Source organism: Solanum tuberosum, unplaced genomic scaffold (genome assembly GCF_000226075.1).
Source record: "Solanum tuberosum cultivar DM 1-3 516 R44 unplaced genomic scaffold, SolTub_3.0 scf00020, whole genome shotgun sequence".
NCBI lineage: Eukaryota > Viridiplantae > Streptophyta > Magnoliopsida > Solanales > Solanaceae > Solanum > Solanum tuberosum.
The window spans coordinates 2290143-2317941 of record NW_006238946.1 but is presented as its reverse complement, the minus strand read 5'-3'; the positions used below and the strand labels follow the sequence as shown (position 1 = coordinate 2317941).

Sequence of the window (27799 nt, the reverse complement as noted above, 5' to 3'; positions counted from 1 at the left end):
TTCTCAGTTTTGTAATCTAGATAGCTGTTTCCTAAAAAGTATTTCTCAGTTTATCTGGAATCTTGAAAGATCTTTATAACGCTCTGATATTCTACAACAACAACAACATACCCTGTGAAATCTACACAGACCTTACCACTACCTCGTGGAGGTAGAGTGACTGTTTTCGAAAGACCCTCGACTCATATGAAAGGAGGAGACAGTGAAACTACTCAAAGGTGAATATTACTACATTTCGATGCTATAAACATAACATTTTTGAGTTCTTTTCAAAATAATTCTCATCACCTCATGAGGGATAGTTTTGGTTCAATAACACACGTTGTGTTGCATTTTTGTTCAGCAAATATCTGCATGAAAATGGGGTAGTGTATAGACTCCAGGTCGTTACAAAAAGGAACAGTGATCTTGTCTCCAAAGTTTAATATCTTTATTATCAAGAAAGGTCAAACAAATAAGCCAAGGTGAGTCTGCACAAATGGGGTTAAAAAGAGAGAAAGTTGATGAAAAGACAGAATCTTCTTATCCAAAAGGGGATTATTATAATTGCTGAGCCACCCAAAATAAATAAATAAATTTGGGACTTGTTGATTAGACGTTAACAAGAAGAAAAACGAACGATGACCAACAAAATATCAATCTTAAAATGCTTCTGGATATTCTATGAGTTGCTGTGACTTTTCTTATTTTCTTTTAATATCACTTTTAACTTCTTTTTTGTTTCTACGATCAAAACTCTTAGATATTCTTGATGCTAACGTATCTTCGAAGATATTCTGCAAAATATTTAAGCACACAAATGAAAGGTTATTAAGACACATTTGTTAATGCAAAATGTTTTAGGCTCGGTGTTTGTTTTTTAATTCAAAAGATAAAAGACTTTTGAAACTAACAAACTTCAAATACTACCGTTTTACAGAAATATTTCATACAAATCAAAGACGGTGAGCATTCTATAATTATTTGAAGTTTTTCAAACTGTATGAACTTATTTTCCATGAAATTTTTGTGACTAATAACTGTGCAACGTGTCTAGTTCCTATTAGCGTTTTTCTTTATTTTTAATGATGATGATGGTTGACTAATGACAATTTATTGGCAGAGCCTCCATAAATATGACCAATTCAAAAGTTTTTTGTTCCTTCTAATAATAGAGGGAAAACACGTTTTAATGATCTTATCATCTTCTCTTTTCGACCACAAACAAACCAAAGAGAAACAAGGAAAGTAAAAGAAAACTTTCTCTAACGTTTGATTATGTAATTTGTACTTTTTAATGTTTACTATATTACAAAATCTTCTCTTATTTAAATTTATTACTACTAATATACAACTAATGTCTAAATCAAGGCCCCATTTCGTAAGAAAACAATTAATAATTTATATGTACTGATAGTTTTTTTTTTTTTAATATTATCAGTGAATTTAAATCGATGCATTAGTTACTAACTTACTATTTCCTTTCACATTTATGTGTTCATTTTATTAAAAAAGTAGATAGTATACTTTTACTTGTTCAGTTTAGAAAATCTTTTATACTATCTATGTTATTAAGTACTATTCATTTTAAAAATAATATTTTATTTATTGTTTTTTTAAGAAATATGCCAAATCAAACCTAAACAAATAAATATGAAATATCATTTGGACTACACTCAACAAATAAAATTTCCTTTTCACAAGGAGTTTGAGAGATTTACGGCGTGAATTAAGATTAATCGAATGTGAAAAAACAAAAAAAACTACTTGTAGATGTTTAAATGGTTCATTCAATGACCAAGATTAGAACAAAAGAATTTATGTAGTATTTGAAATGACTAACACAATTGTCACTATTTTATTTTTGTTACATTGTTTGGTAGTTTCAACTTGCTCTGATTTGGAAATCTTACAGCTCTGCATGCCCCACAGCCGTCGGCAGCTTAAAGACTAGAATATTAAACCTGAAAACTCATACCAAATATATACCTTGTTTCCAAGAAGATTCAAAAAGAGCAAGAAAAAAGATTCAATCTTGATTTTTGTTCTTGTTAATCAAATCTTAAAGTTTTGATTTTTAATATCTGGGGTTTGTGTAAAACTTTGATTGGATTCTTGATTTTGGGATAATAAGACTATGGGGTTCAACAAAGATGAAGCAAGTTCATCTTCTCATGTTTTGAGTATCCCAAGAGAAGATACACCACTTCTTGGCAAGATTCAACATCTTTCTTCTCCTTCCAAGACTTTTGCTAATGTTTTCATAGCCATAGTTGGAGCTGGAGTTCTTGGTCTTCCTTACACCTTTAAGAGAACTGGATGGGTTATGGGTTCTATCATGCTCTTCTCAGTTGCCTTTCTTACTTACTACTGTATGATGCTTTTGGTCTATTCAAGGCGTAAGGTTGAATCCCACATCAAAGCTGCAAAAATTTCATCTTTTGGTGATTTGGGGTTTGCTGTGTGTGGACCTGTTGGTAGATTGTCTGTTGATCTTATGATTATTCTATCTCAAGCTGGTTTTTGTGTTAGTTACTTGATTTTTGTGGCTAATACTTTAGCATATTTGTTCAGCTATTCAATTGCAAAACCAGATCCCAAAATCTTGGGATTTTCACCCAAAGCAATGTATATATGGGGCTGTTTCCCATTTCAGTTGGGGTTGAATTCAGTTCCCACACTGACCCTTTTAGCCCCTTTGAGTATTTTTGCTGATATTGTTGAATTAGGAGCTATGGGTGTAGTGATGGTTGAGGATGTGATGATTTACCTCCAGAACAGGCCTGTTCTTGAAATGTTTGGTGGGTTCAATGTGTTTTTCTATGGACTTGGTGTGGCTGTGTATGCTTTTGAAGGGATTGGTATGGTTTTGCCTTTGGAATCAGAGACAAGAGACAAGGACAAGTTTGGGAAAATCTTGGGATTGGCAATGGGCTTCATATCTTTGTTGTTTGGTGCTTTTGGAGTATTGGGCTACTTTGCATTTGGGGAAGACACTAAAGATATAATCACTACTAATCTTGGGCAGGGATTGCTCAGCACCTTTGTTCAACTTGGCCTTTGCATAAACCTGTTTTTCACTTTCCCCCTTATGATGAATCCAGTCTATGAAGTAATGGAAAGGAGATTCTGGGAAGGCAGGTACTGTGTGTGGTTGAGATGGCTTATGGTTTTAGCAGTGACTTTTGTTGCATTGGCGGTGCCCAATTTTGCTGATTTCTTGTCACTTGTTGGGAGCAGTGTGTGCATTGTTTTGGGGTTTGTGTTGCCTTCTTTGTTTCACTTAATTGTGTTCAAAGATGAATTGAGATGGCATGGTTTCGTTTTTGATGCTGCATTGATTGTCATGGGCACAATTTTTGCTGTCTATGGAACCTATTCTTCCCTGATGGAGATATTAGCAAAAAAAGCTTAGTTTCTTTTCCTCATAGCATTTCATAAGATGTATATTGAAGAGATTGTTTTTATTCCTTAGCAAAGGGCAAGTAAGTCCACACTTTGTTCCTACTAGTAATTCATTTGTTAAGCTATTGTTTGTGAGTATGTTGAGGGGTGTGAGGGTCATGTTCATGTATGATTGAATATTTACTGCAAGAAGCTATAATTACTCAAAAATGGTCTATTTGGTTATCTCCTCTTTATACTATACTCCACTTGTTATGTTATTCATTATAACATGAAGTTAAAGACTCTTGAAATTGCTTGGTAGAAATCATTTCAAAAACTAATCCTTGTATGAACTTGGTTTTTGAGGTTTCTTGTGCTATCAAAATACATGAACATTTGAAGTTCTTGTGATCATATGGATGTTTCTCACTGTGATTGAAATATGTGATACGTTAATTTATTTACACTCGGAACTAAAACAAATAGATGCATAACATATGTTTGTATATAGATGTTTTTACACTTAACTATGATTAATTAAAATATTTGTTATAGATTTTTGTTTCATTCAATGATTTTAGTATAAGAAGTTGACAGATACTTAGTTCATGAATCCAAAGATAACACATCAATATGTATTAATACTTCATCCAAATTAAGAAAAGGTATTGGAAGAAAATAGAGATGTTTTTAATAATAATACAGTAATTTTTAAAATCGAAAATCGAGATTACCTGAGTGGAGTGGACATTAGACAAACGTGAAGATTGTGTATACCATATAAAGGACAAGTCTTATCAGTCCAATTATATTAGGGGAGCCCCCAAATGGATTTTCTTTTATGTACAACGAAAAAGATTTCATTTTTATCAATCTTTTTTGTGTTATTGATTAGGATTACACAACAATGGGGTTTGAGACAGACGAAGCAAGTTCATCAACCCATGTACCTGGAGAGGATGTGCCATTTTTGGGCCAAAATCAACAACTTTCTTCTCCTTTAAAGACTTTTGCTAATATTTTCATGTCTTTCGTTGGTGCAGGGGTTCTTGGACTTCCGTACACATTCAAGAGAACAGGATGGGTAATGGGGTCTCTCTTGATCATCTCAATAGCCACTCTTTCTTATTACTGTATGATGCTTCTTGTTTATTGTAGGCGTAAGCTTGAATCCCAATTTGAAGGTGCAAAAATCTCATCTTTTGGTGATTTGGGATTTGCTGTGTGTGGACCTATTGGTCGTTTTGTTGTTGATGTTATGATTGTTCTCTCCCAAGCATGTTTTTCAGTTGGATACATGATTTTCATTGGTAATACTTTAGTATATCTGTTTAATTCTTCTGTCATAGAAACAAATCCCAGAATCTTGGGATTTTCACCTAAATCGGTGTATATTTGGAGCTGTTTCCCCTTCCAGTTGGGGTTGAATTCAATTCCAACACTAACCCTTTTAGCCCCTTTGAGTATTTTTGCTGAAATTGTTGATTTAGGAGCTTTGGGTGTAGTGATGGTTGAAGATGTGCTAATTTACCTCAAGAATAGGCCTAGTTTAGAAATGTGTGGTGGATTCAGTGTGTTTTTCTATGGTCTTGGTGTGGCTGTTTTTGCTTTTGAAGGGATGGGAATGGTGTTGCCTCTGGAATCTGAGACAAGAGACAAAAACAAATTTGGGAAAATATTGGGTTTGTCAGTTGCCTTTGTAGCATTTTTATATGGTGCTTTTGGAGCATTGGGTTACTTTGCCTTTGGGGAAGAGACCAAGGATATAATCACTACTAATTTTCGACAGGGATCGCTTAGCAGCCTGGTGCAGCTTGGCCTTTGCATAAACCTCTTCTTGGCTTTCCCACTGATGATGAATCCAGTTTATGAAGTGATGGAAAGGAGATTCTATGAAGGCAGATACTGCTTGTGGTTGAGATGGCTTGTGGTTTTGACAGTCTGTTGTGTGGCATTGACAGTACCTAATTTTGCTGATTTCATGTCATTGGTTGGTAGCAGTGTGAGTGTTGTTTTGGGGTTTGTGTTGCCTGCTTTTTTTCACTTGATTGTCTTTAAGGATGAGCTGGGCTGGTATAGTTTGGCTTTGGATGCTGCATTTATTTTCATGGGCACAGCTTTTGCAGTGTATGGAACCTATTCATCCTTGGCAAAGATCTTTTCAGAATTGGCTTAGCTTTTTCTTTATTTTTCATGTGAAGATATTTTTATAAGATGCATATTTCGCACCCTGATAAATTTTTCAAGTTACCCTTGGCCGATGATAAACAGCATACCAACAAGAAATAAAGAAAAAAAACAATATAAGATAACTTCTTTTACTACCAATCCATAATTCGATTAGTTTAGCAATACAACATAAGTGATAAGATGGAAGCACAAAATGCACCCAAAAAAAAATAAAAAATTCAGTCGCAAGGATCCCAAATCCACCTCATAAAACAAAATACCTCTCCAATATAAACTGATAAAAAATGCTCATTATACACTATACATTCAATATGGGTGACCAGCAAAAGTTGTGTCCACCTTGAATCGAAAAAATAATGTGGTAGAAAAGGTCAAAATTCACATGGAAAAAAAATATAAAAATCAAGCTAATAAAATAATAGTACAACAGAGCTTATCGTGATACTAATGCATGCCGCACACATTTTTATCTAGTCACAACATTACATACCTACAAACAACAAACTGGCCAAAAGATAAAAATGAAACAAGACTTCGTACTAGTACTCCATCCCATCAAAACGCTTTCCAACTATCAGAATCTCTCCTTGGTGTCTGACTCTCGGCCGACGTCTTAAATGGGTCATTTGAACCAAATGGATCGGCATCATCAAATGATGTGAAACCATGACCATGATCTGTGTCCCTGGTACTACTCATGGAATCAAACCTACTTAGTGATTCGCGAGGAGGAAAGAGCCCAAAATTATAGTCAGAGTCTGCGGTGCTGCGAAATGAATCGAACCTAGCAAATGAGTCCCGTTGCTGGAATGAACCATGATCGTAGTCAGAGTCTCTGGTGCTGTGCATTGAATCAAATCTTGAAAGAGAGTCACGAGTGCCAAAGGGGCCACTATCATTCATGTTAAAGGAGTCAAATCTGGAGAAGCTGTTCGAGTTTTCTTCAAACCCTTCACTATGTCTTCGAGGCGAGTTTGTAGAACTGTACATAGGTGTGCTAGGAACTGAGTCCCCGAAGGCAAACGGACTCTTATTCTGGAACATATTATCTGCATTCGGGGAGCCTCCTGAATTATAAGCTGGTGTGCTAGGAACAGAATCAAATAAGGGACTTTGCCTCGAGAACAAGGTATCAGTCTGAGTGAATCCAGAGTTGTAACTTGGGGTGCTTGGAACAGAATCAAAGAAAGGGCTTTGCTTCGGTAACGTGTTGTCTGAATAACTGAATCCAGCATTGTAACTTGGAGTGCTAGGAACAGAATCAAAGAAAGGGCTTTGCTTAGGGAACGTGTTGTCTAACCCAGCATTGTAACTTGGCGTGCTAGGAACAGAATCAAAGGATGGCATTTGATTCGGTAGTGTGTTGATGGACTGTTTGGACCCCGTTTTAATAGGGGCTAAGCCCCAATCGTCATCTCCAAAAAGAGAAGATTCCTTGAAATTGTCATGATCAGAATCCTGCATAAACAAAGAAAGAAAGTAAGCAATATAACGTGGACTTTCAGCTTTAAAATAATGTCAAAAGGTATTCTACGAAACAAGACAAACTCTGTGAACGAGTAGAAGGTTGCCTAGACAATAATGTTCTACAACATGATAAGGTCTTCATCTAACCAAGCAGTTGCAAAATTGAAAAAGAAAATGCAAAATAATCTATTTACCTTTGCAACAGAATTGACGTCCCATGCGGCATCAGTGTCAAAGTTGGTATCAAACGTACCCCAGCCAGATCCATCAAACCTTTTATCCCTCGAGAACACAGATTCAGTACCCCAGTGTTCACTGCACTCATAAAATCAAACGAAGAGATTCAGATTTCTAGGGAACTGTACAATAATTTATAGAAGGTGAAAACCCTCTACAATTGAGTATTCTAGGCAATTTGTGGTCATTGGAAAACAAAAGAACGTGGTATACTGAATCACAAAAACGAGGAAGAGAACCACCATATTACCTTTGAGCAGCATGGGGTGAACCATCAAAACTAGTGTCCTTCCTGTACAGAACATACTCAGAATTCTTTAACAGGAAACAAGAGAGCATGATAGACTAAATGGTCAAAAGAAGAGAGAACCGCCACATTACCTTTGCGCACCATGGGGTGAACCATCAAAATTGACATCCTTCCCGTACATAGACTCTTGGAATTCTTTTGACGGGCTTTCAACTGCATTACTCCTTGATGGACTATCAGTTGGACTTCTTGCTGTTTGCTGATGTCCATGTGCAGATTCCATGTCACTAACTTCTCTAGCTTGTACATGGTTTGGCAGCTTATCTATCTTTGCATCAGTATAAGCATCAGCAGATGATTTTCCAGAATCATGTTCAGCTAAAGAAGATGCTTTCTCGCGAACCAATGAAGACTTTGTTTTAGGAGGGGCAATGATGTTTTTCACATCAAGTGTCAGCTCTTTCACAAATGTGAATCCTGGAAGAAAAAGAATTCAACAACAAAGTGAGCCAAATATGCCCTCACATCCAAAAGCAACACAAAGAAGAAACAAAACTGATTCACTGGCCTCTGGAGGCATTTTGAGTGTCAGCACTTCGATTAACAAGCTGACTTCTTAAAACATACCTTCATCTTCAAACTTATCCCACTCTTCATCCAAGTCTGCTGCAACCTCTTGGATGCCTGGTTGCCAACCTTCGAAAATACAACTTATAGTATGAGAAAGCATTTGAAAAGAATAAACAGTCAGTAACAAGTTAATTCTAATGCCCCAATAAAGAATACACTCAAATTGTCTGGAAGAATGAAAGGCTTTGGCTTGAGATTGACCAGTGACTTTTGGATCTCTGTTATAGCTGGTCGAATGTCCAGTTAACGTGCCTAATGGAAAATACTTTTTGCAGGCCCGTCCAGCTCATTATATTATTAGCCAAGAATCAAGATAGGTGAAACTCAAATGGCACTTCTAAAACAGAACAGACTCCGCTAGAGTCACAATTTCTTCCAGGGAACCATTTTTTATCATCAAGATTCTTCTCAGGAACAATAGCTTAAGTCACAATTCAGCACACAAAATAACAAGGCATTGGAGTTATATTTTCAAAAAGATCTTCTTTATTTGATTTTACTGATTTAAAAATAAAAATATAGCAATAGATGAGACAACCAAATGAAAGCTCATATCTTCACACAAAGTATAAAAGACTTGTACAATTACCAAATGGAAGCTCAAGCAGTGTAGTTGGTTTAGCTCGTAAACCATAAGTTTTGCACCGTTCATTCAGTGATTTTACTAGCTCCTCAAGATTCACCTGAATGTGACTAGCACGGTCCTATAAAAGAGAAATGACTGCTTCATAAAAGTTCTACTTATCTCTACCAAATTGAGTAGTGAGACAATATTCCAACCTGGATACCATCAGTCTTGCCATCTTGATCCATTTTAACAATTTCCTTGTATAGCTCCATTTTTTTCTCCTATAAAAGGTTCAGCAACATAACACCATTTAAACACAAGCCAATTTCACATGATTTACAAAGAAAATATGAAAAAGGGAAGTTAACTTTACACCAATGCATTTGACAAAACAAATCCACAAATACCTGAATATCCCGAAAGGTGGCCTCTTCAATTGTCAATTTAGAGGCAACGTCTCCTGTCTGCTTGTATTTCTCTTCATATTTTTTAGCCAATAACTCAACCTGTCAAATTCTCCATTTTAAGTTAAACAACGTATACGAGATGTGGTTTCCCTATGTTCAGAAAAGTTTTTTACCTCTCTTTTGTCAGCAGAAGTTCTTTGAGTGATCTCATTTAGTCTATTGTCGCATCGGCTTTTGTATAAAATCTGGTAAAAGAAATAACAGGAGAAAGCAGACAATTTTAGCATTGTAGGATCTCTTCTTTTGGTATACAATTGTTAATGAAATTATTTACCTTAACAAAAAAAAGAATATCTAGATCTCTGAATATAATTGATTGAAGTTGAGGTGCATAAAGATCAGACACTCACTATTTCTTGCATCTTTGCATGGTAGAACTGAATTTTTTCTTTTGCTTCCAAAATTTCCTTCTCCAATTCCATGACCTTCAATATTATAGCATAGAGGGGGGAAATTGTATTAATAAATGTTGGCAGTTACAAGCACTTGGAAGTAAAGCAAGCACCAACCGACATAAGAAGAGGCTCCACTAGAATTAAGTTAAATTCACACATGAAGATCCGTGTCTGGTCCTCCATAGCATCAAATTAACAATTAAGGAAATTCACAAAATGCCAAATATTCATTGATTATAGTTCTCTAAATACTGCGAAATAATCAAAAGTTAGTGCTACAACTGACATGATAACCAAGGAAATTATGACAATACAGACACAACAGTATCCATACAATGCATATAATTCACATTCTGAAGCAAATTAAATGTAGCATCGTTGTTTCACACATCAGACTTGTCAATTGGTTCCGAAAGGAAAGTGTTCATTTGCCTTTTAGTACATCAAACCCAACAAATAAATACAATATAATCTAGTGTTGAAATAAAAGAAGACAGAACACACCAGCAAATACTGCCAAGTTTCCTGCAATGCACAAAACTGCATCCAGGTGCAAGTGTTAAAACGGCGGTCACATTCACACACTTCACTAGTATATACATACTGTTCAAGATCCATCTCAAATTGCAATTTGTTTTCTCACTTGTTTGGTTAAAGACCCAATTTGTGAAACGTAAATTCAGATAATCATGGAAAAAGAAGGGAGTATTGGAAGAACTGAGAAAGAGTAAGGAATAAAGGAAATAGTAGCCGAGAAGAACAGTTAAATTTCACCTTCTTTTCTGCATCAGTTGCTTCCTGGAACTTTGAATTCAATGCATCCTGTTCCTCTTGACTAAGTTGATCAACAAGATGCTTCTCCAGTGCAGGAACTTTAGGCTTCTGTTGACCAGGCTGCACAGCTTCATTGGGCTGGGGAATGGGAACTGGACGTGGAGGCCTTCCTGGAGCGCCAGAAGCCATCTGTCCTGGAACCCTTGGCCCCTGTGTTTGCTGGGAGGCTGGAAATCAAAAGAATCATGAAACTAAATCAAAACACAAGAAACAGGAGGAGAATTATCCAGACTGATATGGATACCAAATAACATACTAGCAAAGTCCTAGACAGATTGACGGTTCTTTTTCTGCTATACAATATATACTAGAATTATATCGTGCAATACGAGGACAAATTTTTAGATGATGTTAGCTTCCCTTCTTGAAATGAGGAGGAAGAGAGTTTGATTGGGAACCGGTACCTACCTTGGAAAATAGAAGGAGGTTCAAATGAAAGATATAGATTGCCAAATACTATTAATTTCCTCTTTCTTATATTTGGTGCACTCTCTTCAAATAAATATAAAGTGCTTTTACTTCTATTGTATGAAGCCTTATGCTTGTATTTCATACCTGAATACTCAAACAAATATTTGTTTCAAAACTTTAAATATAGCTCCAACACAGCCTCCCATCAACACAAGTACCGGGTAACTCTGTCCACTAAGGTATGGACAGATGAGAAGAAATCACCTAATGCTTTTGCCTAGGCGCGGAACTACGGGGGTACAAGGGGGTTCAACTGAACCCCTTTGTCGGAAACTCACACTTTATATATAAAGTCAATTTACTTATTTATATATAAATAGTAAGTTTTGAATCACCTTAACAGGCTGCTCGGGGTGGATTGATTGATTGATCTGATTGTATGCGACTGACATGTATATATATATTTTGATGTTGTCGTTCCTACTTAAGCCGAGGGTCTTCGAAAACAGCCTGCCTACCTTGTGAAGGTAGGAGTAAGATCTGCGTACACACTACCCTCCCAAACTCCACTTGGGAATTACACTGGGTTTGTTGTTGAATTCCCTTAACACAATATGCACTGCAGCTCAGCGCCAAAGGACATAATGTGTAGCCCATTGTTGTGGGTTCGAGCCTCGCTAGAGACATTCTTTTTACCTTTTTTCGAGAAAAGGTAACTTAACATAATTGGTAACATTCTTTTTACCTTTTTGAATACCTTTGGCAAAAGTTTTGGCTCCGCCCCTGTTTTTGCGTCCGCCGAGATTCGGACCCCGGATCTCATGGTTCTCCATCCACTTCATTGAACACTAGGCCACACCCTTGGGTGTGATAGCTAATATATTTCTAAAAGCTACAAAGATGACAACAGCCTGTAACTGGCCATACAATTAACTCCCAAATATGTGGGAGAAAAAGAGAAGACAACTTTTAGTCTCTCCTCTCATCCAATATAACTTGGTCTACGCAGAGATATTTTAAGGCATGTTCTGGAGGAAATTTTAGGCTCAGAGATAATTTCTCAACATTCAAATAATATTATTACAGATCAAAATATGGCTACTCATATTTTGCGATTCAAGTTTAAGTAAATTGTGAATTGGGCACATTCCATATACAAAGTTATCATCAGATGAAATGCTTATAATGCAAAGAGTGAAAGAATCTTAGCATCGAACTCAAAACCCTTAAAGTTATGGCTGATTGGAACAAGACATTTAAAGACCATTTCGAGTGCCCTTATATCCCCTTTGTTCCAATTTATGTGACCTAGTTTGACTTAACACAGAGTTGAAGAATAAAATGAAAACTGGACATTTGTGACCCAAAACACATCATCGCATTTGTGCAGCTCTAAAATATATGAATCTTGTTGCCTTGAGATTCTATTACATTTGTGTTGTTACACAAGCTTCTCATTAAGGGTAAAATGGGAAGTATAAAGTTAATTGTTTCCGGTGTCATTCTTTTTGGGAATGGACAAAAAAGGATGTGTGTGACATAAACGGGAATGGAAAGATTATACATCTCAATACCCTTCGCATTTGTAACTAGATTTTTGGGCTTCCCACTATGACTTGAATACTGACTTAAAAGTATGAAAACAGGCTTACCGAAGGTTAGGCTCTGATATCATGTAATGGGGAAGAGTCTAAGAGGTTGTTTGGATTGACTTATTTTAAGTAGCTTTTGTCTTTTAAGCTCTTTTTAATTTTTGGAAGTGTTTGGAAAAGACAAAAAGTGCTTTTAAGCACCTACTTTTAGGTCAAAAAAGTACAAAAATAAGCTGAAAGGCAAAAGTTGGGTATGACCAACTTTATGAGTTTTAGCTTTTTAACTTATAAGCTACTTAAAAAGTCAATCCAAACACCTTAATTATCAAAGTCGAAAACCTCAGTCTATAGATGGAGAGAATCAAGACCTTTATAAACGCCTTTAGATGCCTGTATATACTAATCAAAACAGAATCAGCTTCTCTATTTGCTAATACACATATGTGCATTCACAAATCATGAGCCATGCATAATGACTATTATAAACAGAGGAAATAAATTTACCTGGTGTGTGTCTCCAAGCGACAGCACCATGTGGTGGGACAGGCTGACCAGAAGCAGGCAATAATGACTCATCGAAAATAAGATTGGTCGGAAGGACGGAAGGAAGAGGGTGACCTTCCCTGTGCCGCTCCATCAGATAAAGAGCAATGCAGAATTCCCTTAAAGACAGCATGCTATCATTGTCTTGATCAGATAAATCCCACACCTGTTTCAGCACCTCTGACAAACGAAAAGCATACCATATTATTGTTCTGAAGGACCAAAAGCTCAGAGATATAAAGAAAATTCAGCATGAGTTCTCATGAGCAAGAAAGATGTTGTGCCAAGGGTCATAATACACAGCACAACAATATCTTAAAAGACCTGTAAGAAAATTGTAGCCTGCTAAAAGTATGAAGTGCATAGCCCCGACGGAACATAAAACGATGCGCTGTACTAGAACTATTGAGAAGTAAAGAGTCGCCACACATTCCAAATTTCAAGAAAAGCCACTAGATGTTTGAATAAAAACCATAGTCACTGTAAGCCTAAGAATCTTATGATGCAAAGCCCTTACCAAGCAAGAAAATGTTTGGGCACGCAAGAATCAAGTTCCACTATTTAATAGTATGGTGCATCCAACATAAGTATTTCAAATAGCCAATTTCACAGGGAGATATCATGATTAACTAAATAACTTATCTGGTTTAAGCTCTTCCAAACAAAGAACTACAGTTTGTAAGAAGTAAACCAACTTTCTAAAAAACTGTAGATGAATACGAAAAAAATTAAGGATAGATGATTTATCTTTTATAAGAATAATTGGATTCTAACATTTCCACTTAGCTCTTAAGTCTCTATCACTAATGAAATCTAAGTAAATAATAAGTGTATCAAGGAATACCTACCTAGACAACTTGTACTTCTAGTTAATAAATGAAGTACAATTACTTATTAAGCTGAAAGGAATGTCGGGTGTGTTGAAGACAAAACATGCTCAATCTAGCAAATCAAATCAGAGTGTACACTATTTTTTTTTGGGTGTAAAGAGGAATTCATAAATGAAGCAAAATTGATACTTAGCCTCTTAGAGTCCCTGTACGATTAGAACATGATTTTCTTTTGTTTTTTGTTCACTTGTACATATTTCAGCAGTTCCCCAGCGCTGCAGATTTGATAAAACTTATCATTTCTCAAAAAACAATTGCGGAACAACACAGCTACCGAAGTTGAAGGGCAAATAGCAAGTTTAAGAAGATTAAGGGGTATTAAGCGCTCGCCCTTCCCACAAAGAATAATCAAACAAGCTCGTGACCAACTTTCTAAAATTACAAGCTACCACACAGATCAATCAATGTCCCAGGGTCCCAATCATCAAAATCGAAGGCTTCTAACTGCAAGAACAGCAGCAAATATTGATGTCCCAAATCACTTGGTAATAACTAAAGGATACATAACACATTCAGTTGATCGTAACAAAACCAGTAATAGATATTTGTAATTACCAAATAAATATCTGTCTCGGAACTAAACAACCAGAATGAACATAGTATTTCTCAAATCATCATGGCAGTAAGGAAATCAAACCTCGAGGCAGCTTCCAACTTAGAAAGAGGTTCCTTGCCTCCAGGCCAGAAATTTTTCCATCCCTGTCTGTGTCCACAGCCATAAATACTTTGCTGTACTTCTGATAATCAGCCCGGGTCATTCTTGGCCAAGGAGTCTGAGACTGACTAGAACGAGAATTTCCAGCTGCATTAGGATTTGCAGCAGCACTTGGCACTAAGACCTGTTGGTTTGGTCTCCCAGTCAACTGAGCTTGCTGATGCTGATTTACTGGTTGCTGTGGAAGTGCAACTTGTGAAACAATTGGGCTGGCCTTTACTGGATGTTGGAGCCCTGCAGATGCAGGGACCATGGCTGGAGAGACTGGGAAGCTGCCAGCAGAAGATATACTAGGTGCGGAGTTTTGTTTTGGTTGAACTGATGCAACTGAAAAGGCATCTCCGAAAAGCGAGTCAGATGCAAATCCATTTCCTGAAACTGGAACGACTTTAGGATCCTTAACATCTGGCTGGTTACCACGCAGAGTTGCATCATTTGAATTTGATGAACCTGGTGTTGCTGAATAAGTGGTCTTTTGTTGATCCTGTTGTGGAGAAGCATGATCAAATCCATCCTGACTTCTAGAATTTATAATGATATTAGGAGCTTGGGAAGTAACAGCTGCTTGGGAGCCACCATTACCAGAAAGCCAATCAGAAGAATTGGCAGGACTAAAAGCTGCCATGGTACCACCTGGCATTCCTTGACTAGAAACACCTGGTTGAGATGGGAAACTGGTGCTCGGAACTGAGGGTCGAGGAGGCCGCATATACTGGCTCTGCTGAACTGGTAAACCCTGTTGACCCCTAATGCCAAAACTTGGTGCTGCTGTTGGAGCAGCACGACTAACTGGAGGCACTGCAGCACCAGTGACTGGAGGCACTGCAGAACCAACTCTATTCGCTGGACGAGGACCTGTTACAGTTGCAAGGTTTATCTGTGGGGCAGGAATTTTAGCTGAAGCTGGCGTAAATAGTGCAGCTTTCACTATTTCTGGGGTCAACTCTCGTTTCTGCGCCACTGTAACAAGCTTAAGATAGTTGAAAAATTCCTGGCGGCTAAGGAAACCGGTACGACTTTGATCAACATATGTCCATATCTGCATAAAGGCAAAAGAACACGTGAACTGTAGTAAGAAGACATGGGGAAAATGATAGATCCAGACGTTAGACAGGAGCTGCAGATGAACATATCTGCATAAAGGTAAAAGAACACGTGAACTGTAGTAAGAAAACAAGAGGAAATTGATAGATCCAGACGTTAGCAGGAGTTGCAGATGGACTATTTACGAACTATAAATTCTTCCACATCTAGATTATCTTGCAATCTGTTTCTAGACCTGTCTTCTGGCAAGCATCATAATTGTTGTTGCACTACTTTATCAAGTATCAACAACAATAATATCTGAGTCTCACCACTCTAGCAGCCTGAACCACAGAATTATCTGCAACTTTTGTTACATTCTCAAGTGGCTCTAACACATTTTAGTAGTCGTCCTAGTTTCAAATTTCAAACTCTACTATTTACTATCTTCTATTCTAAGTTACCAGACTGCTATTCATTTTGTTATATTACTGGACATAAACGTTAAGATTTCAAAAATTATAATATGCATAGCCATTTCACTTATACTCTTTGACTAAACTTTTCATGTATCTCATATCTGCTACCTGTTTTCATATTGTTTTCGTTGGTTCCAAATATTCATCAAATGTAACAATTGTAAATTTCTCTGCTTCTTTTTACTGAATTAAACCATGTCTTTCCACCCGAAACACCCAATTCCTGCTTTGATCCCACTGTAGCAAGCATAGTAGAACAGGTATAAGCCATCAATAGCAATAAATCAAGTCATGGAAGAAGAGGTAGAAAGACGTGGCATTGCAATGAGAAGTGAGGCAAACCAACATCCATATGTTAGTTTCACTGGGTGGGGGGTAAGGTCCACCTACACTCTACTCTCCCCGCCCACTTTGTGAGATTTCACTGGGTATATTGTTAGGAGATTAACAAGTAATAGTAGCAACTGGACTTGCAACAATTCAAATCACCGAAAAGAGACGCATACTACATAATAACTTAGTAAACTGTCAATAACTAGCTTCAATTTCCTTACTTCTCCTTCACTCTAGTAGATGAAGAAGGAAGACGATAAGAGAACACAGAAGTGGACGAACGAACCTGAGCAAGGACTGGTTTAGGCAAATTGGACCCTTGAAAGAAGGCAACAGCCTCAACACCACTGATCCGACCATCCTGATCCAAATCTGCTCTGCGAAAATAAGCCTCAAATTGATCCGTTTGGTTCTGCGAAGCCATTACTGAACCGATTCAATCAGTTTGAGAATACTGAATTAGATCTGCGATAAGGAATTAGGGCAGGGAATTAGAGAGGTTTAAGAAGATCCCAGGTGGTGATCCGCCGCCGCCGGACAGTGGGCAGTGGTGGGATCGATAGGCGGAGGATCGAGAAAAGTGATGTCAGAAGTTCGATGGGGTTTGTGCTTCGGACAGCACAATGCACATAGCATTACTCTCTCTCTTTTGATTGCACCTTCACACCTTTGTTTTTTTTTTGTTTAAAATAAACTATGCTTTTTTTCGACAATATCATCATTGTGTGCTGTAAATTTTGTATTTATCTACTCAATTTCAATTTGTTTATTTAATTTTTATTTAATAAAAAAAAGGTTATATAAAAAAAATTAAATAATATAATTTTAAATTAGAGATATTATATACTAATAATACTCCACAAATAGGAAAGTAGTATGTCCAACTACCTACATATATTCTATTTTAATTTTTTATTTTCCCCTATAATCATGGATCATGTATTCATTGAGTTGAAGTTATATATGTCTTGCATAATCACTTCATCCCCAATATTTCTAGGCCTATCTTTACCCCACTTCAAGCCAACACGACCAACCTTTCGAACCTTCTTTTAGGGGATTCCAAATATCTCATCTTCATATATTCGAACCATCACAAGCTCCTTTCCGCATCTTATCTTCTACAGGGTCATGATCTCACCTCTGCCTATCCCCATTCCTAATTTTATAATTTCTAATATGTCTACACATCCATCCATCTTAACATTCATATCTTTGCTACTCTCATCTTTAGATATGAGAGCTTTTGACTGGTCAGCAATCCGCTTACTATAACATAGTTGGTTCAACTACAATTCTGTAGAACTTATCTTTAAATTTTTACAATATATTTTTATCACAAAAACACTGAATGTGAGCCTTTAATTTATCCACTCTATCCTAATACAATGTGTGACGTTCCCACTTCCCATCAATCTCTCTACTACCTTAAATTATTGACCTCAAATATACTTGAAAATTTCTCTATTCGAGAAAGGTAACTTGTGTGTCAAGCACACCACATTTATGTTCGCTTCATAAATTGCGTGATTGAATTTATACTCCAAGACTCGTTTTCTTATCTTGCTTAACTTAAAATCTTTAGACTTTAGGTTATGTCTCGAAGCCTTCAGTCTCCTATTAAAGCCCTTTTACGTTTCGTCAATCAATATTATATCATCCACAAAATATATTATCTCAAGATCTTACTTTTGTGTTTTACACCAACTTTTTCTAATAAGCATAATTTATTATATTAAATACAAATTTAAATTTTAAATTTAGACTATACCCAAAAATTTATCAAATGATACAGAGAAGAAGAGGGTGAGAAAATATATTATTAAACAAAAAAATATTTTCTCGCATGTCTTAAATATCCGTGCTATACCTATTTATTTTTATTTTTTGTTTTTTCACTCTATATTTGATATTCACATTAAAGCTAATTATTTTAAATTATCGCGTAAAACCTCTTTTGGAGAAAATCTTTTCTACTAAAGATTTATACGCGGATCTTCCCTCTACCCCACCCACCCTCCGCATTGATTACCTCCTTACCCCAACCAAAGGACCAACAAGGACACACCACTTCCTTTTCCATCCCCACCATATCGATCTCCCTCATGACCAATCATGAAACTATTTCCAATATAGCAAATCTCAAAATAGTCCGTTTTTAATATTTAATGTTACGTACTTATTTTGGAGTGTTCATCGAAAAAATCTACTCTAAATATATAATTTAATTTTCAAAAATCAAATCTGAAAATTTCTAGATACTTTCAAGTAAAAATAGTCATAATAGTCCACAACGTACCAATAAAAATAGTCAAAGTAGTCCACAATGTACCAAACGGAAACTTCCACTTATTCACCGTAAAAAGAAGTCATAAAATTCATTTCTCCAATGACATTGGTGAAATATCTCTGAATTAATAGTACTTTTTAGTCACGTATTAGTTATTCTTTTTATTTTTTATCCATAACAAATTATTTATATTTTTAATTTTATTTTAAAAATCACACTTCCGTCAATTATGAGCGATAAACTAATCAATAATAGTTTTACTAGAGTAATACAAACTTGTTTATATTATTATATATTAATTTCAAAATAAAATTATTGAGGCAATGCACACATTTATTAAAAAAATATTTAGAACATAAAATAAACATCATTTTCCACTTTTGTCCTTTTAGTTATTTTCAAACTATTCTTAAAAATAGTATAAATAACTCAAAATAAAATCATAAATATAAGCAATTTACTCTCTTGAAATTATCATTTAGAAAATATAAACAAGGGGCAAGAATGAAAAAAATACTCAACAATTCTCTTGAACTATAATAATTTACTTATTTTAAATTGTAGAAAAAAAGCTCAATAATTTAATTATTTTGAAATGAAAAAAGTAATTTTTAATTTTTTAACAACGTCAACTATAAAATATGAGACGAAAGAAGTAACAATTAATATGAGACGGAGGAAGTAATAAAAGAGAGAAAGAGCAAAAAGTGGAGCGAGTCTTGTATTGAAGGCCACATATGTTCCCTCATTAAACGCACTGTCTCGTTTCTCTATCAACCTTTTCTCTTCCCCAAAATTTATCGAGCTTTTGATATTTTCTTTGCTACTTTCTGTTAATACTCGAAACTAATAATCAAATTCGTAAACAAAGGGAACGTAGTTTTGAAATTTTCAGATCACGATTGTTTGATTCAGTTATAAACAATGTCTTGTTCATCGTCGTCGGCGTCGGAGGATGAAGATGAAGGATTCGATTCTTACCGGAAGGGAGGGTACCATGCCGTGAGAGTCGGCGATTCATTTTCCGGTGGCCGATATATCGCTCAACGAAAACTCGGATGGGGAGAGTTTTCCACCGTTTGGCTCGCTTATGATACTCAATCATCCGTGAGTTTTGTTTTCATTATTTCTTTTCGATTTTTGATAAATAATTTTATTACGAAGAGTTTATGATTGAGGTGTACTAGTTGTAGTTATCACTATTATTACAAAAATAGATGTTTGTCTCAGTTATTATGCCAGCAGCAATTGACATTTCACTGCTTTTAACACAAATGCTTGTTGCATCTGTATCATTCTGGTTATGTTAAGAAATATTTCCAATTTAATCTTCATTGAAAAATCCTGTTTGATGAAAGAATAATCATAGTATTGTAATTAGCATTATTGATTATGTTCTTGACAGACACGACAATGAATATGCATGGCTTCTTTACAAGTATGCGAGAGTCGTTACACATCATCAAGTGTTAGGACCTTGATCATAAGCATGATCCTGTGTACAGTAAAATTAATGTTTGAAGTACCTGTCAATTGTTTGAGATGACTTCCATTCTCCACTCATGAATCATGATCCCTTATAATGGTGCATTGCTTGTAATGTTTTCCTCACAACAAGGGCATGAGAACAATGTTCCCTTATAATGGTGCGTTGCTTGTAATGTTTTCCTCACAATAAGGGCATGACTCAGTTCAAGAATTTTGTAGTGTTTGCTTCTTTAGGTGACTTTGTTTTGTGATAAAAAGCATTGGTCTTTGGGAAATTGGGAACAACTTTGACCTGAATTGGAGTCAGTTGGGTAGATGGTAGAATGACTTTTTGAGATTAAATATCAATCTATTAGCAGCACCTGCTGTAGGTGTTCAAGAACAACCTCTTATTTTGATTAAGCAGTTAAGTGCAATTGATGTTCTTCATGGTTTATTTGCTTTGAATTTTTAGTGATAATTAGCCGTTTTCTTAGCGCTGAAATGTTTCAGAAACCCTTTCTCTATAAAATTAACTTTAGCAATAATTTTCGTAGATTTCCTTTTATTGGTTTGGAAGTTCATAAGGATCTTTAAGAACTTTAATTTAGTATGTTTGTTTTCTCATAGGGTTTTGTTGCCTTGAAGATCCAGAAAAGTGCACCACAATTTGCTCAAGCAGCTCTTCATGAAATTGAAGTCCTTTCTGCGATTGCCAATGGTGATCAATCTAACAGTAAATATGTTGTACGGCTTATTGACCATTTTAAGCACACAGGCCCTAATGGACAGCACATATGTATGGTTTTTGAATTTCTTGGTGATAGCTTATTGCGGCTTATCAAGCATAATCACTATAAGGGCCTTGAACTGAACAAAGTTAGGGAGATATGCAAATGTGTTTTGACTGGTTTAGATTATTTGCATGGGGGGCTTGGAATTGTTCATACAGATTTGAAACCTGAAAATATTCTTTTACTTACCACGATTAATGCCACAAAAGATCCCATTAGATCCGGAATGACTCCCATACTTGAAAGGCCTGAGGGGAACCCTAATGGAGGAGTAACAATGAATATCATTGAGAAAAAGCTAAAGCAAAGGGCAAGAAGAGCAGCAGCTAGGATATCAGGAAGACGTTCTTCAATGGGTGGGGTAGGAGGGACTCCAAAATCAAATAGATCTCTTGATGGGATAGACTTGAGGTGCAAGGTTGTGGATTTTGGAAATGCATGCTGGGAGGATAAGCAATTTGCACAAGAAATTCAAACAAGACAGTACAGATCCCCTGAAGTTATACTTCAATCTGGATATTCATTCTCTGCTGACATGTGGTCTTTGGCTTGTATAGCATTTGAGCTTGCTACTGGTGAGATGATGTTCACTCCCAAAGGTGGAGAAGGTTTCAGCGAAGATGAGGTAAGATGATTTCATCTGTGTTTCTTTGTTTAGCTGTCCTTTCATTGCATAATGCAACCCGTTTCACAGTAAAAAAAAAATAATCTGAATAAGTGTTATGGAGTATTTTTCTGATTTGAGGTCTGTTTTTTTGGGTGTAAGGTGGAGTCCACCTAGTGTTGAAAGAATTCTGTCCAATAGATTTTACTTCCTGAAGAGGAATTATTTTATAACTTCACTTGACTATATTTTGTTATCATTTTGGCGGGTTGCAGGATCATCTAGCTATGAAGATGGAGCTTCTAGGAAAGATCCCTCGGAAGGTGAGCACATTATATTGTTTTTGTAGCCTTGAAGAATTATTTCTGAAAATAGCTGCTGATTTTATTTTTTTACAAACTTATGGTGGAGCAGATAGCCGTAGGTGGGGCTAGATCCAAAGATTACTTTGACAGGCACGGAGATTTGAAGAGGATCCGTAGACTGAAATATGGTTGTCTAGATAAATTACTAGTTAACAAATATAGATTTTCTGAAAGTGATGCTCATGAGTTCACGGAATTTCTCAGTCCTCTTCTTGATTTTGAGCCAGAGAAACGACCAACTGCTGAGCAGTGCTTGCAACACCCATGGCTCAACTTTAAAAATCAAAAGCAAACAGAGGTGAAGAATGAATCAGGTGTGGAAAGGGTTAATATCGGTATGAGCAAGCTACAAATTAAGGTGGGTAAGTGATGTTGGGATGAATAGTCTTGTCACTGCTTATGTCCCACTCTCCACCTGTATCAGTGCCACTTGTGATTTAATTTTTTGGATTGTTTTAGTTTCTTAGTAAGATTTGATTCATTCATTAGTAGTTTTGGATGATCATGATGGGGAAATGACTTCCAAAAGAGAAATTGACCTCACTCCAGATTCATGGTTCTAGTGAAGTTGACTGTCATTGAAGGAATGATTCCTTCTTTCCCATGATAAAGTAGTTGCCCGTGCTCTTTTGAGGGACCTGAGGAAACAAAGCAAGCTCCACAATGACTGCTATATTGCATCATTTGAACTCAGCATTATTATCCACCAAGGCGAGAGACTTTAGCTGCCTGAGAAGGTTTGCTTTTCAAGTCACTCTGGAGAAGTATTGAGTAGCCATACGAAAAGGAGAAAAAGGAGGGTTGCTTTTGTATACTCAACATTAGAAGGGAACAGCCTCGCTAGTGATGCAAAAGCTGGAAAAGGATTTCTAACTCATGATGAAGTCCCCTATGACAAGACATAAAATTTTTGTATACAGGATTTTGAAATTTTGTAAGTTGTATCCATTTCTTTTAGCTAGCAATCTAACTTCATCACAAGTGTATTCAACATATCTTGTATCTTTGACAAATGTGGAAACGAAACTTTTGTGATTTTGACCAAAAGAGAATGATATGAAACAATTATTTTCAGTAGGCTTGGTTTTAGTTTTGCTCGTACGATTCATCTTAGGATATGAAAAAGTAGTTATATTGTTGTCATTTACCATGAAAAACAATGTTATATTAAGAGAGAAGCACAATTTATAGTAGGGACACATTGTGTTGGTATCCCATTATGACCACCATGTGCCTCTCCACCCAAACCTTAGGGAGTGTGAAGGTCCAGAGTCAGAAAAAGTAGAAGAAAATATAACTTTTCATCAATAAAATGTAAAGCAACATCTATTTACCTATAGTGATTAGTGCTTCCCAAGGAGTGTATATTTTGAGTTTGACAACATTAATTGTATCTCTAAGTAGGTATAAATAGATAAATAAACTTACAGAAATAGTATGATTGGATCTGTAATCAGATTAAATACATTTATTTGTTGAATCTGGATACCGTGCTCTAGATCCAAATCATCTTTCAATGTCATGAATTATGCTTGGTAGGTAGCAAATTTCCTGGATGATCGCGCAGACTGAAATGCAATTTTCCACTCACTTGAAAACACAATGAAGTCTGCTTCAACTCCTCAACAATGAGAGAACATTCTCAAGGCAACAATGCATCTCCAAACATAATTGCAACTACAAAAATAAATAAATAAATAGAATAGCAACATCAAGAATCAATCCATCAATTATTCTTCACCCAAAAATTAGTTGGCCTGCTATACTGATCCTCATTCCTCTGTATTTATTATACTCTAGTCTATCCATATCAAAGTTATTGTTCCAACACAAATGAAAACAAAGACACGAGGAGTTAAGAGTTCCTTCTCTTTTGCTTATGTGGGGGTGGGTGGAGGCGAGAGAGCATCAAGGTTCAAACCCACAAGCAGAAAGCAGAAAAATAACCCAACAGACGAAAAAAATCAAGCAAATTCAGGTCAGTTCAAGATTTTCCAACCTTCCAATATCAAAAACAGAGGACTTGTACATAATTCACCATAATACAGGATAAAAGTGTGTGTAGTTAATGAAAGGATAACAGTAACAAGCAGTTTAAGCATTTAACACTTACACTTAACTTCAACTGACCTCAGTATCACAGCCTCAATTTGTTTAGCTAGTAGTGTGTTTACTTTTGAATTGGCTGCCACTGTTACTGTTAAGTTCATGCTAGAGTTAAGTTCAACTTCAATGAATGTTGCAAAATTTAGTGGAATGGAATTTCAGGTAAATGGCAATTTTATCAAATTCCAGAGACTGGCTGTGATGAAAATTTAAACAAAGATCCTTAACTTACCTGGTAAATGATCTTGAAGCTTGAGAATAAATGTTGCAGATCCAATCCCAGTTTTGAATTTGGTCAGCATAGTTGTGTAGTAATTGATAACTGATTTCAGGCATGACCTGCAAAAGGCGTGGTCAAAGACTCAAAATCAATGTTACCGATGAAAAAGAGTTTCGAGTCTTTCCTATAAGCCAAGCAGCACAAGGCAAATCTATTTCACATTAGATGACCATAAACGTACCATTTCTTGCTAGGAATCAAGATAGGTTGTTGTCCTCTTTTGTCCAGATAGGACCTGATAATTCACTAAGTTACAGACTCCACGTTGAAATGACACATCAATGAGTTTTAAGACAATCATTACCTTCTCACACAGTTCTTCCAAACAAATTCGCTCATCATAATCCTTTTCTTCAGTAATATCACAAAACTACAATACAAAAGAAGTCACGAAAAAACATCCAAGATATGGCTAAGGTACTCAACTGTAATCTCTGGACAAAAGTGCCTCCAATTTGTCCCAGAATCTAAGATACTTGTGTTTTTGTTGGTGCAAATTTGAATAAAAATAGCAGGCATGACAATTCTATCACAAGATCAGAACATAAGCAAGATGGAATTTGAGTGAGACTATGACACTTAGAAAAAGACATTGTAATCTCTAATGTTTTCATGAATATTAAGACTGCAAAGATCGAATCTCCCTCCTGACAAGCACTGTCTAGTCAGTTTCTTTGGCTGCAGGAGAAGGAAGCTCAAGAGTAGCTTTGAAACTCTGGGCCCTGCATCTATTTTTTTTCTTGATCTCATAGTTCACAGGTATATCGGTAAAGAGGAGCAGGGAATGGGATAGCAATAGATGAGGAGGAAACTTCCTCCACTCATCAAAGAAAAATAAGAATTTTGTCACTTCGTCAGAGCCTATTCTAGCTTTTCCTTAATCCTCTCATTCTAATTAATGATTTCTACTATTTGTTAGAACATTAGAGTAGTGTTAAATGTTCAAATTAAGTTACTTCCTCTAAGATCAAAGTCATTAATACATTTCCCTCTTTTATTACTTCAAAGAAGAGAAAAGATACTAACTCAGTAACTCTAACCTGAAGGAGGTAAAAGTTGATACCTTTTGAAACAAAGGATACATGGAAAACTATCCTTGAACCTCAAGTCTCTAGAATAATGTCAAAGACCAACAGTGTTGGCATATTTAATAGGTCAAAGCTATGCTTCCAACCTCCACAGCTGAAGAGTGAAAATCAACCTATACGATTAGTAATAATGATGTTTAGCCTGTTTTAAATTTATTTCACCCGCATTAGATTTTCAAAAAGATTTACGTGTTTTGGAATATTTTACACAAAAAACAACACAAACCAATTCTTTGATTTCCTTAAAAAAGAAAAGATTTCTTGAATTTCTTAATATTTGCAGTGTCAATATATTGTTGAAAACAACAATTTCCTATGAATACCACCAATGTAACTTCAAAAAAATAACCTTTTCTTGAACATTTCTTTAAAACCAATGCATGTAAGAAAATTTAACAACAATGAGCAGATTGATCAATTTAGGTTTACTGGAATCAAACTGGAAATTTCTGTTTTTCTTCATTATCTTGTCTGCAAGATACAAGTAAGGAAAATAAACAAGACAGTCTTTTTGAAACAAAATTCAAATTCCCTGTGTAAACTGCATTACTGACTTGAAAAATTTGTCTTACAAATTCTTGAACATCCTATAACTACAATTTCTTGATTTCCTTAAAACATTCATTTAAGAATACTAATGTAACTTCAAAAAGACAACAATCTCTCTATTGTTTTTCTTAAACAATAATTCCTAGATAATCTTACCATGAGTTCTCGATAATGGGAAGAGCAGTGCATGATCGGGAAAATTTATTTGGGGATTAGGTTTTGATCGTCACCGGAGAGCGGCGGCAATGCAGTGGAATACTCATTCTAAGTTGCGCCGGTGATGGTGAGTTCTAAAATGAGGGAAGGCAGCGTACTTTTATAGGTTCAATACACGCGTAAGAAAAAATATTTTTGGAAATTTCTATTTTACTACTTTATTTATATTTTACTAACAAGTAGAGTACATTTATTTTTCTTCTTTATCCTTTTGATTTATTTTTCAAAGAACAATCTCTTTTTATACAATTTTTAATTTCACCAAATATGTTTAAGATTATAAGATTAAAAAATATTTAAATATATTTAAATATTTTTAATTTAAGATCATACGATTTAAAAATCATCTCTGTATTTTTGGATTTCATGTCAAATCAAAAGCAAATAAACAAATAAAAATGTGAAGAATATAAATTCAACTTCATTTTTTTATTATATTATTAATGAGATGATTTAAACCACATAAATATCTATATATTTAGACCATAATTATTTATTTTTAAAAAAAAATTATTCAAAAACTTTTCACCTCGTTGATTGTAGTAATAGGGCCCACAAAGACAAGTTAAACGTCACACGTACAGTCTTCATTGGCTGATTGATCGTTGATGTTACTATGTAACCCGCAAGTAATATTAGTTATTTTATTTTCTCATCCTTTATATTAACTTATTATTAATAACATGAATACATGTATGGTCAATAATCAACTAACTTATTTCACCTTCTATTTCGCATAAATTATACATAATTTTTTTATAAGTCATGTAAGTATTAATTATATAGAGTTACTGAAAAATATGACCAAACATCATTTAATATTAATATATGAATATTTTTTATACAATATTTAGAAACCTACCAATCAAACATTGTATAAAATTACTACATGAATAAATTTTATATAACATTTGAAAATCTACCAATCAAACATCGTATAAAACTAATAAATTGATAACTTTTATCCTATTTGCAAACCAATTGTTGTATGAAATTAATAGGGAAAATGGTCTGAAAAATACTTCAACTTTGGCCAAAATTGTTGTTACGATACCAAACTTTATGGAGGACATTTTACCCCCTTCACTATTTAATAGTGTATTTTAAAGGTGTATATGTGCCCACGTGGACATGTTACTATTTATAATTATGCAATATTTATGATGTCCACGTAGGCATATATATATACCTTTAAAATATGCTATTAAATAGTGTAGGGGAGTAAAAGGTCTTTTTCAAAGTTCGGCATCGTAACAACAATTTCGATCAAAGTTTAAATATATTTCAGACCTTTTTCCCAAACTAATATATGAATGACAAAGTTATTTATATATTAGGTGTAGTGAAAATTAGCTACCAGACGATTCCTGAATGTATGCTAATTTACAACAAACCAAACAATTAATTAATATATATATATATATATTCTACTATTATATAAGAGGAAATTTGGTCAAAGCAAGAAGAGTTTGCTTTGACAAATTTGAAAGTAGAAAATAATACATAAATTTCTACAAAACCATTCATTTTCTTCATAACATGTGACCCCCTTTTCCTCTCTATTTGACACCTTTTCAATTTGCCATGCATTTAATTACAATAATTAATAATTTAAAATACTTTTACTATATCTAATAAGTCTACTACATA

The 27799-nt window shown here is 35.3% G+C and overlaps 5 protein-coding genes across 9 annotated transcripts; 3 read left to right on the top strand and 2 right to left on the bottom strand.

Moving 5' to 3' along the window:
• Positions 1 to 1802: 1802 nt before the first annotated feature.
• Positions 1803 to 3609, top strand: LOC102601768 (amino acid transporter ANTL1-like). The gene has a single exon (XM_006340802.2). The coding sequence runs from the start codon at positions 2117 to 2119 to the stop codon at positions 3392 to 3394; it is 1278 nt and encodes a 425-aa protein (XP_006340864.1). The 5' UTR covers positions 1803 to 2116; the 3' UTR covers positions 3395 to 3609.
• A 136-nt stretch (positions 3610 to 3745) lies between these two features.
• Positions 3746 to 5639, top strand: LOC102606363 (amino acid transporter ANTL1-like). The gene has a single exon (XM_006340894.2). It carries the CDS (start codon positions 4274 to 4276, stop codon positions 5540 to 5542), a length of 1269 nt encoding a protein of 422 aa, XP_006340956.1. The 5' UTR covers positions 3746 to 4273; the 3' UTR covers positions 5543 to 5639.
• A 164-nt stretch (positions 5640 to 5803) lies between these two features.
• Positions 5804 to 17081, bottom strand: LOC102601439 (epidermal growth factor receptor substrate 15-like 1). The gene is made up of 14 exons (XM_006340801.2): positions 16677 to 17081; positions 14478 to 15594; positions 12912 to 13130; positions 10345 to 10571; positions 9526 to 9600; positions 9289 to 9360; positions 9116 to 9214; positions 8921 to 8989; positions 8730 to 8844; positions 8138 to 8206; positions 7642 to 7987; positions 7511 to 7552; positions 7218 to 7338; positions 5804 to 7014 (listed from the first exon to the last, which is right to left on the bottom strand). The coding sequence occupies exons 1-14, from the start codon at positions 16812 to 16814 to the stop codon at positions 6112 to 6114; spliced, it is 3612 nt and encodes a 1203-aa protein (XP_006340863.1). The 5' UTR covers positions 16815 to 17081; the 3' UTR covers positions 5804 to 6111.
• Positions 17082 to 19404: 2323 nt separating this feature from the next.
• LOC102601097 (SRSF protein kinase 1) lies at positions 19405 to 22883 on the top strand. The gene is made up of 4 exons (XM_006340800.2): positions 19405 to 19787; positions 20778 to 21566; positions 21821 to 21868; positions 21960 to 22883. The coding sequence occupies exons 1-4, from the start codon at positions 19605 to 19607 to the stop codon at positions 22278 to 22280; spliced, it is 1341 nt and encodes a 446-aa protein (XP_006340862.1). The 5' UTR covers positions 19405 to 19604; the 3' UTR covers positions 22281 to 22883.
• A 335-nt stretch (positions 22884 to 23218) lies between these two features.
• Positions 23219 to 26227, bottom strand: LOC102600092 (uncharacterized). 5 transcript variants are annotated; one of them, XM_015305207.1, is made up of 7 exons: positions 26090 to 26227; positions 25360 to 25478; positions 24601 to 24666; positions 24478 to 24531; positions 24249 to 24355; positions 24041 to 24107; positions 23219 to 23587 (listed from the first exon to the last, which is right to left on the bottom strand). In XM_015305207.1, the coding sequence occupies exons 3-7, from the start codon at positions 24636 to 24638 to the stop codon at positions 23533 to 23535; spliced, it is 321 nt and encodes a 106-aa protein (XP_015160693.1). In that variant the 5' UTR covers positions 24639 to 24666; positions 25360 to 25478; positions 26090 to 26227; the 3' UTR covers positions 23219 to 23532. The 5 variants fall into 5 exon arrangements, 4 of the variants coding, with proteins under 4 accessions (XP_015160693.1, XP_006340859.1, XP_006340860.1 ...); XM_006340797.2 differs by having other exon boundaries at positions 24601 to 25497; XM_006340798.2 differs by lacking the exon at positions 25360 to 25478.
• Positions 26228 to 27799: the final 1572 nt, after the last annotated feature.

Bases quoted from the DNA above. Each gene is read 5' to 3' on its own strand.
- LOC102601768 (XM_006340802.2), top strand. From the start codon at position 2,117: ATGGGGTTCAACAAAGATGAAGCAAGTTCATCTTCTCATGTTTTGAGT.
- LOC102606363 (XM_006340894.2), top strand. From the start codon at position 4,274: ATGGGGTTTGAGACAGACGAAGCAAGTTCATCAACCCATGTACCTGGA.
- LOC102601439 (XM_006340801.2), bottom strand. From the start codon at position 16,814: ATGGCTTCGCAGAACCAAACGGATCAATTTGAGGCTTATTTTCGCAGA. The intron at 13,131-14,477 runs GTTTGATTTCCT...TTCGTTTGTCAG, and splicing joins AAGTTGGAAGCTGCCTCGAG to AGGTGCTGAAACAGGTGTGG. The intron at 8,207-8,729 runs GTAATTGTACAA...GTATTTTCGAAG, and splicing joins ACTGCTTGAGCTTCCATTTG to GTTGGCAACCAGGCATCCAA.
- LOC102601097 (XM_006340800.2), top strand. From the start codon at position 19,605: ATGTCTTGTTCATCGTCGTCGGCGTCGGAGGATGAAGATGAAGGATTC. The intron at 21,567-21,820 runs GTAAGATGATTT...GGCGGGTTGCAG, and splicing joins AAGGTTTCAGCGAAGATGAG to GATCATCTAGCTATGAAGAT. The intron at 21,869-21,959 runs GTGAGCACATTA...ATGGTGGAGCAG, and splicing joins TAGGAAAGATCCCTCGGAAG to ATAGCCGTAGGTGGGGCTAG.
- LOC102600092 (XM_006340797.2), bottom strand. From the start codon at position 24,638: ATGATGAGCGAATTTGTTTGGAAGAACTGTGTGAGAAG. The intron at 24,356-24,477 runs GTACGTTTATGG...CGCCTTTTGCAG, and splicing joins TTGATTCCTAGCAAGAAATG to GTCATGCCTGAAATCAGTTA. The intron at 23,588-24,040 runs GTCAGTTGAAGT...TTATTTTTGTAG, and splicing joins ATTGAGGCTGTGATACTGAG to TTGCAATTATGTTTGGAGAT.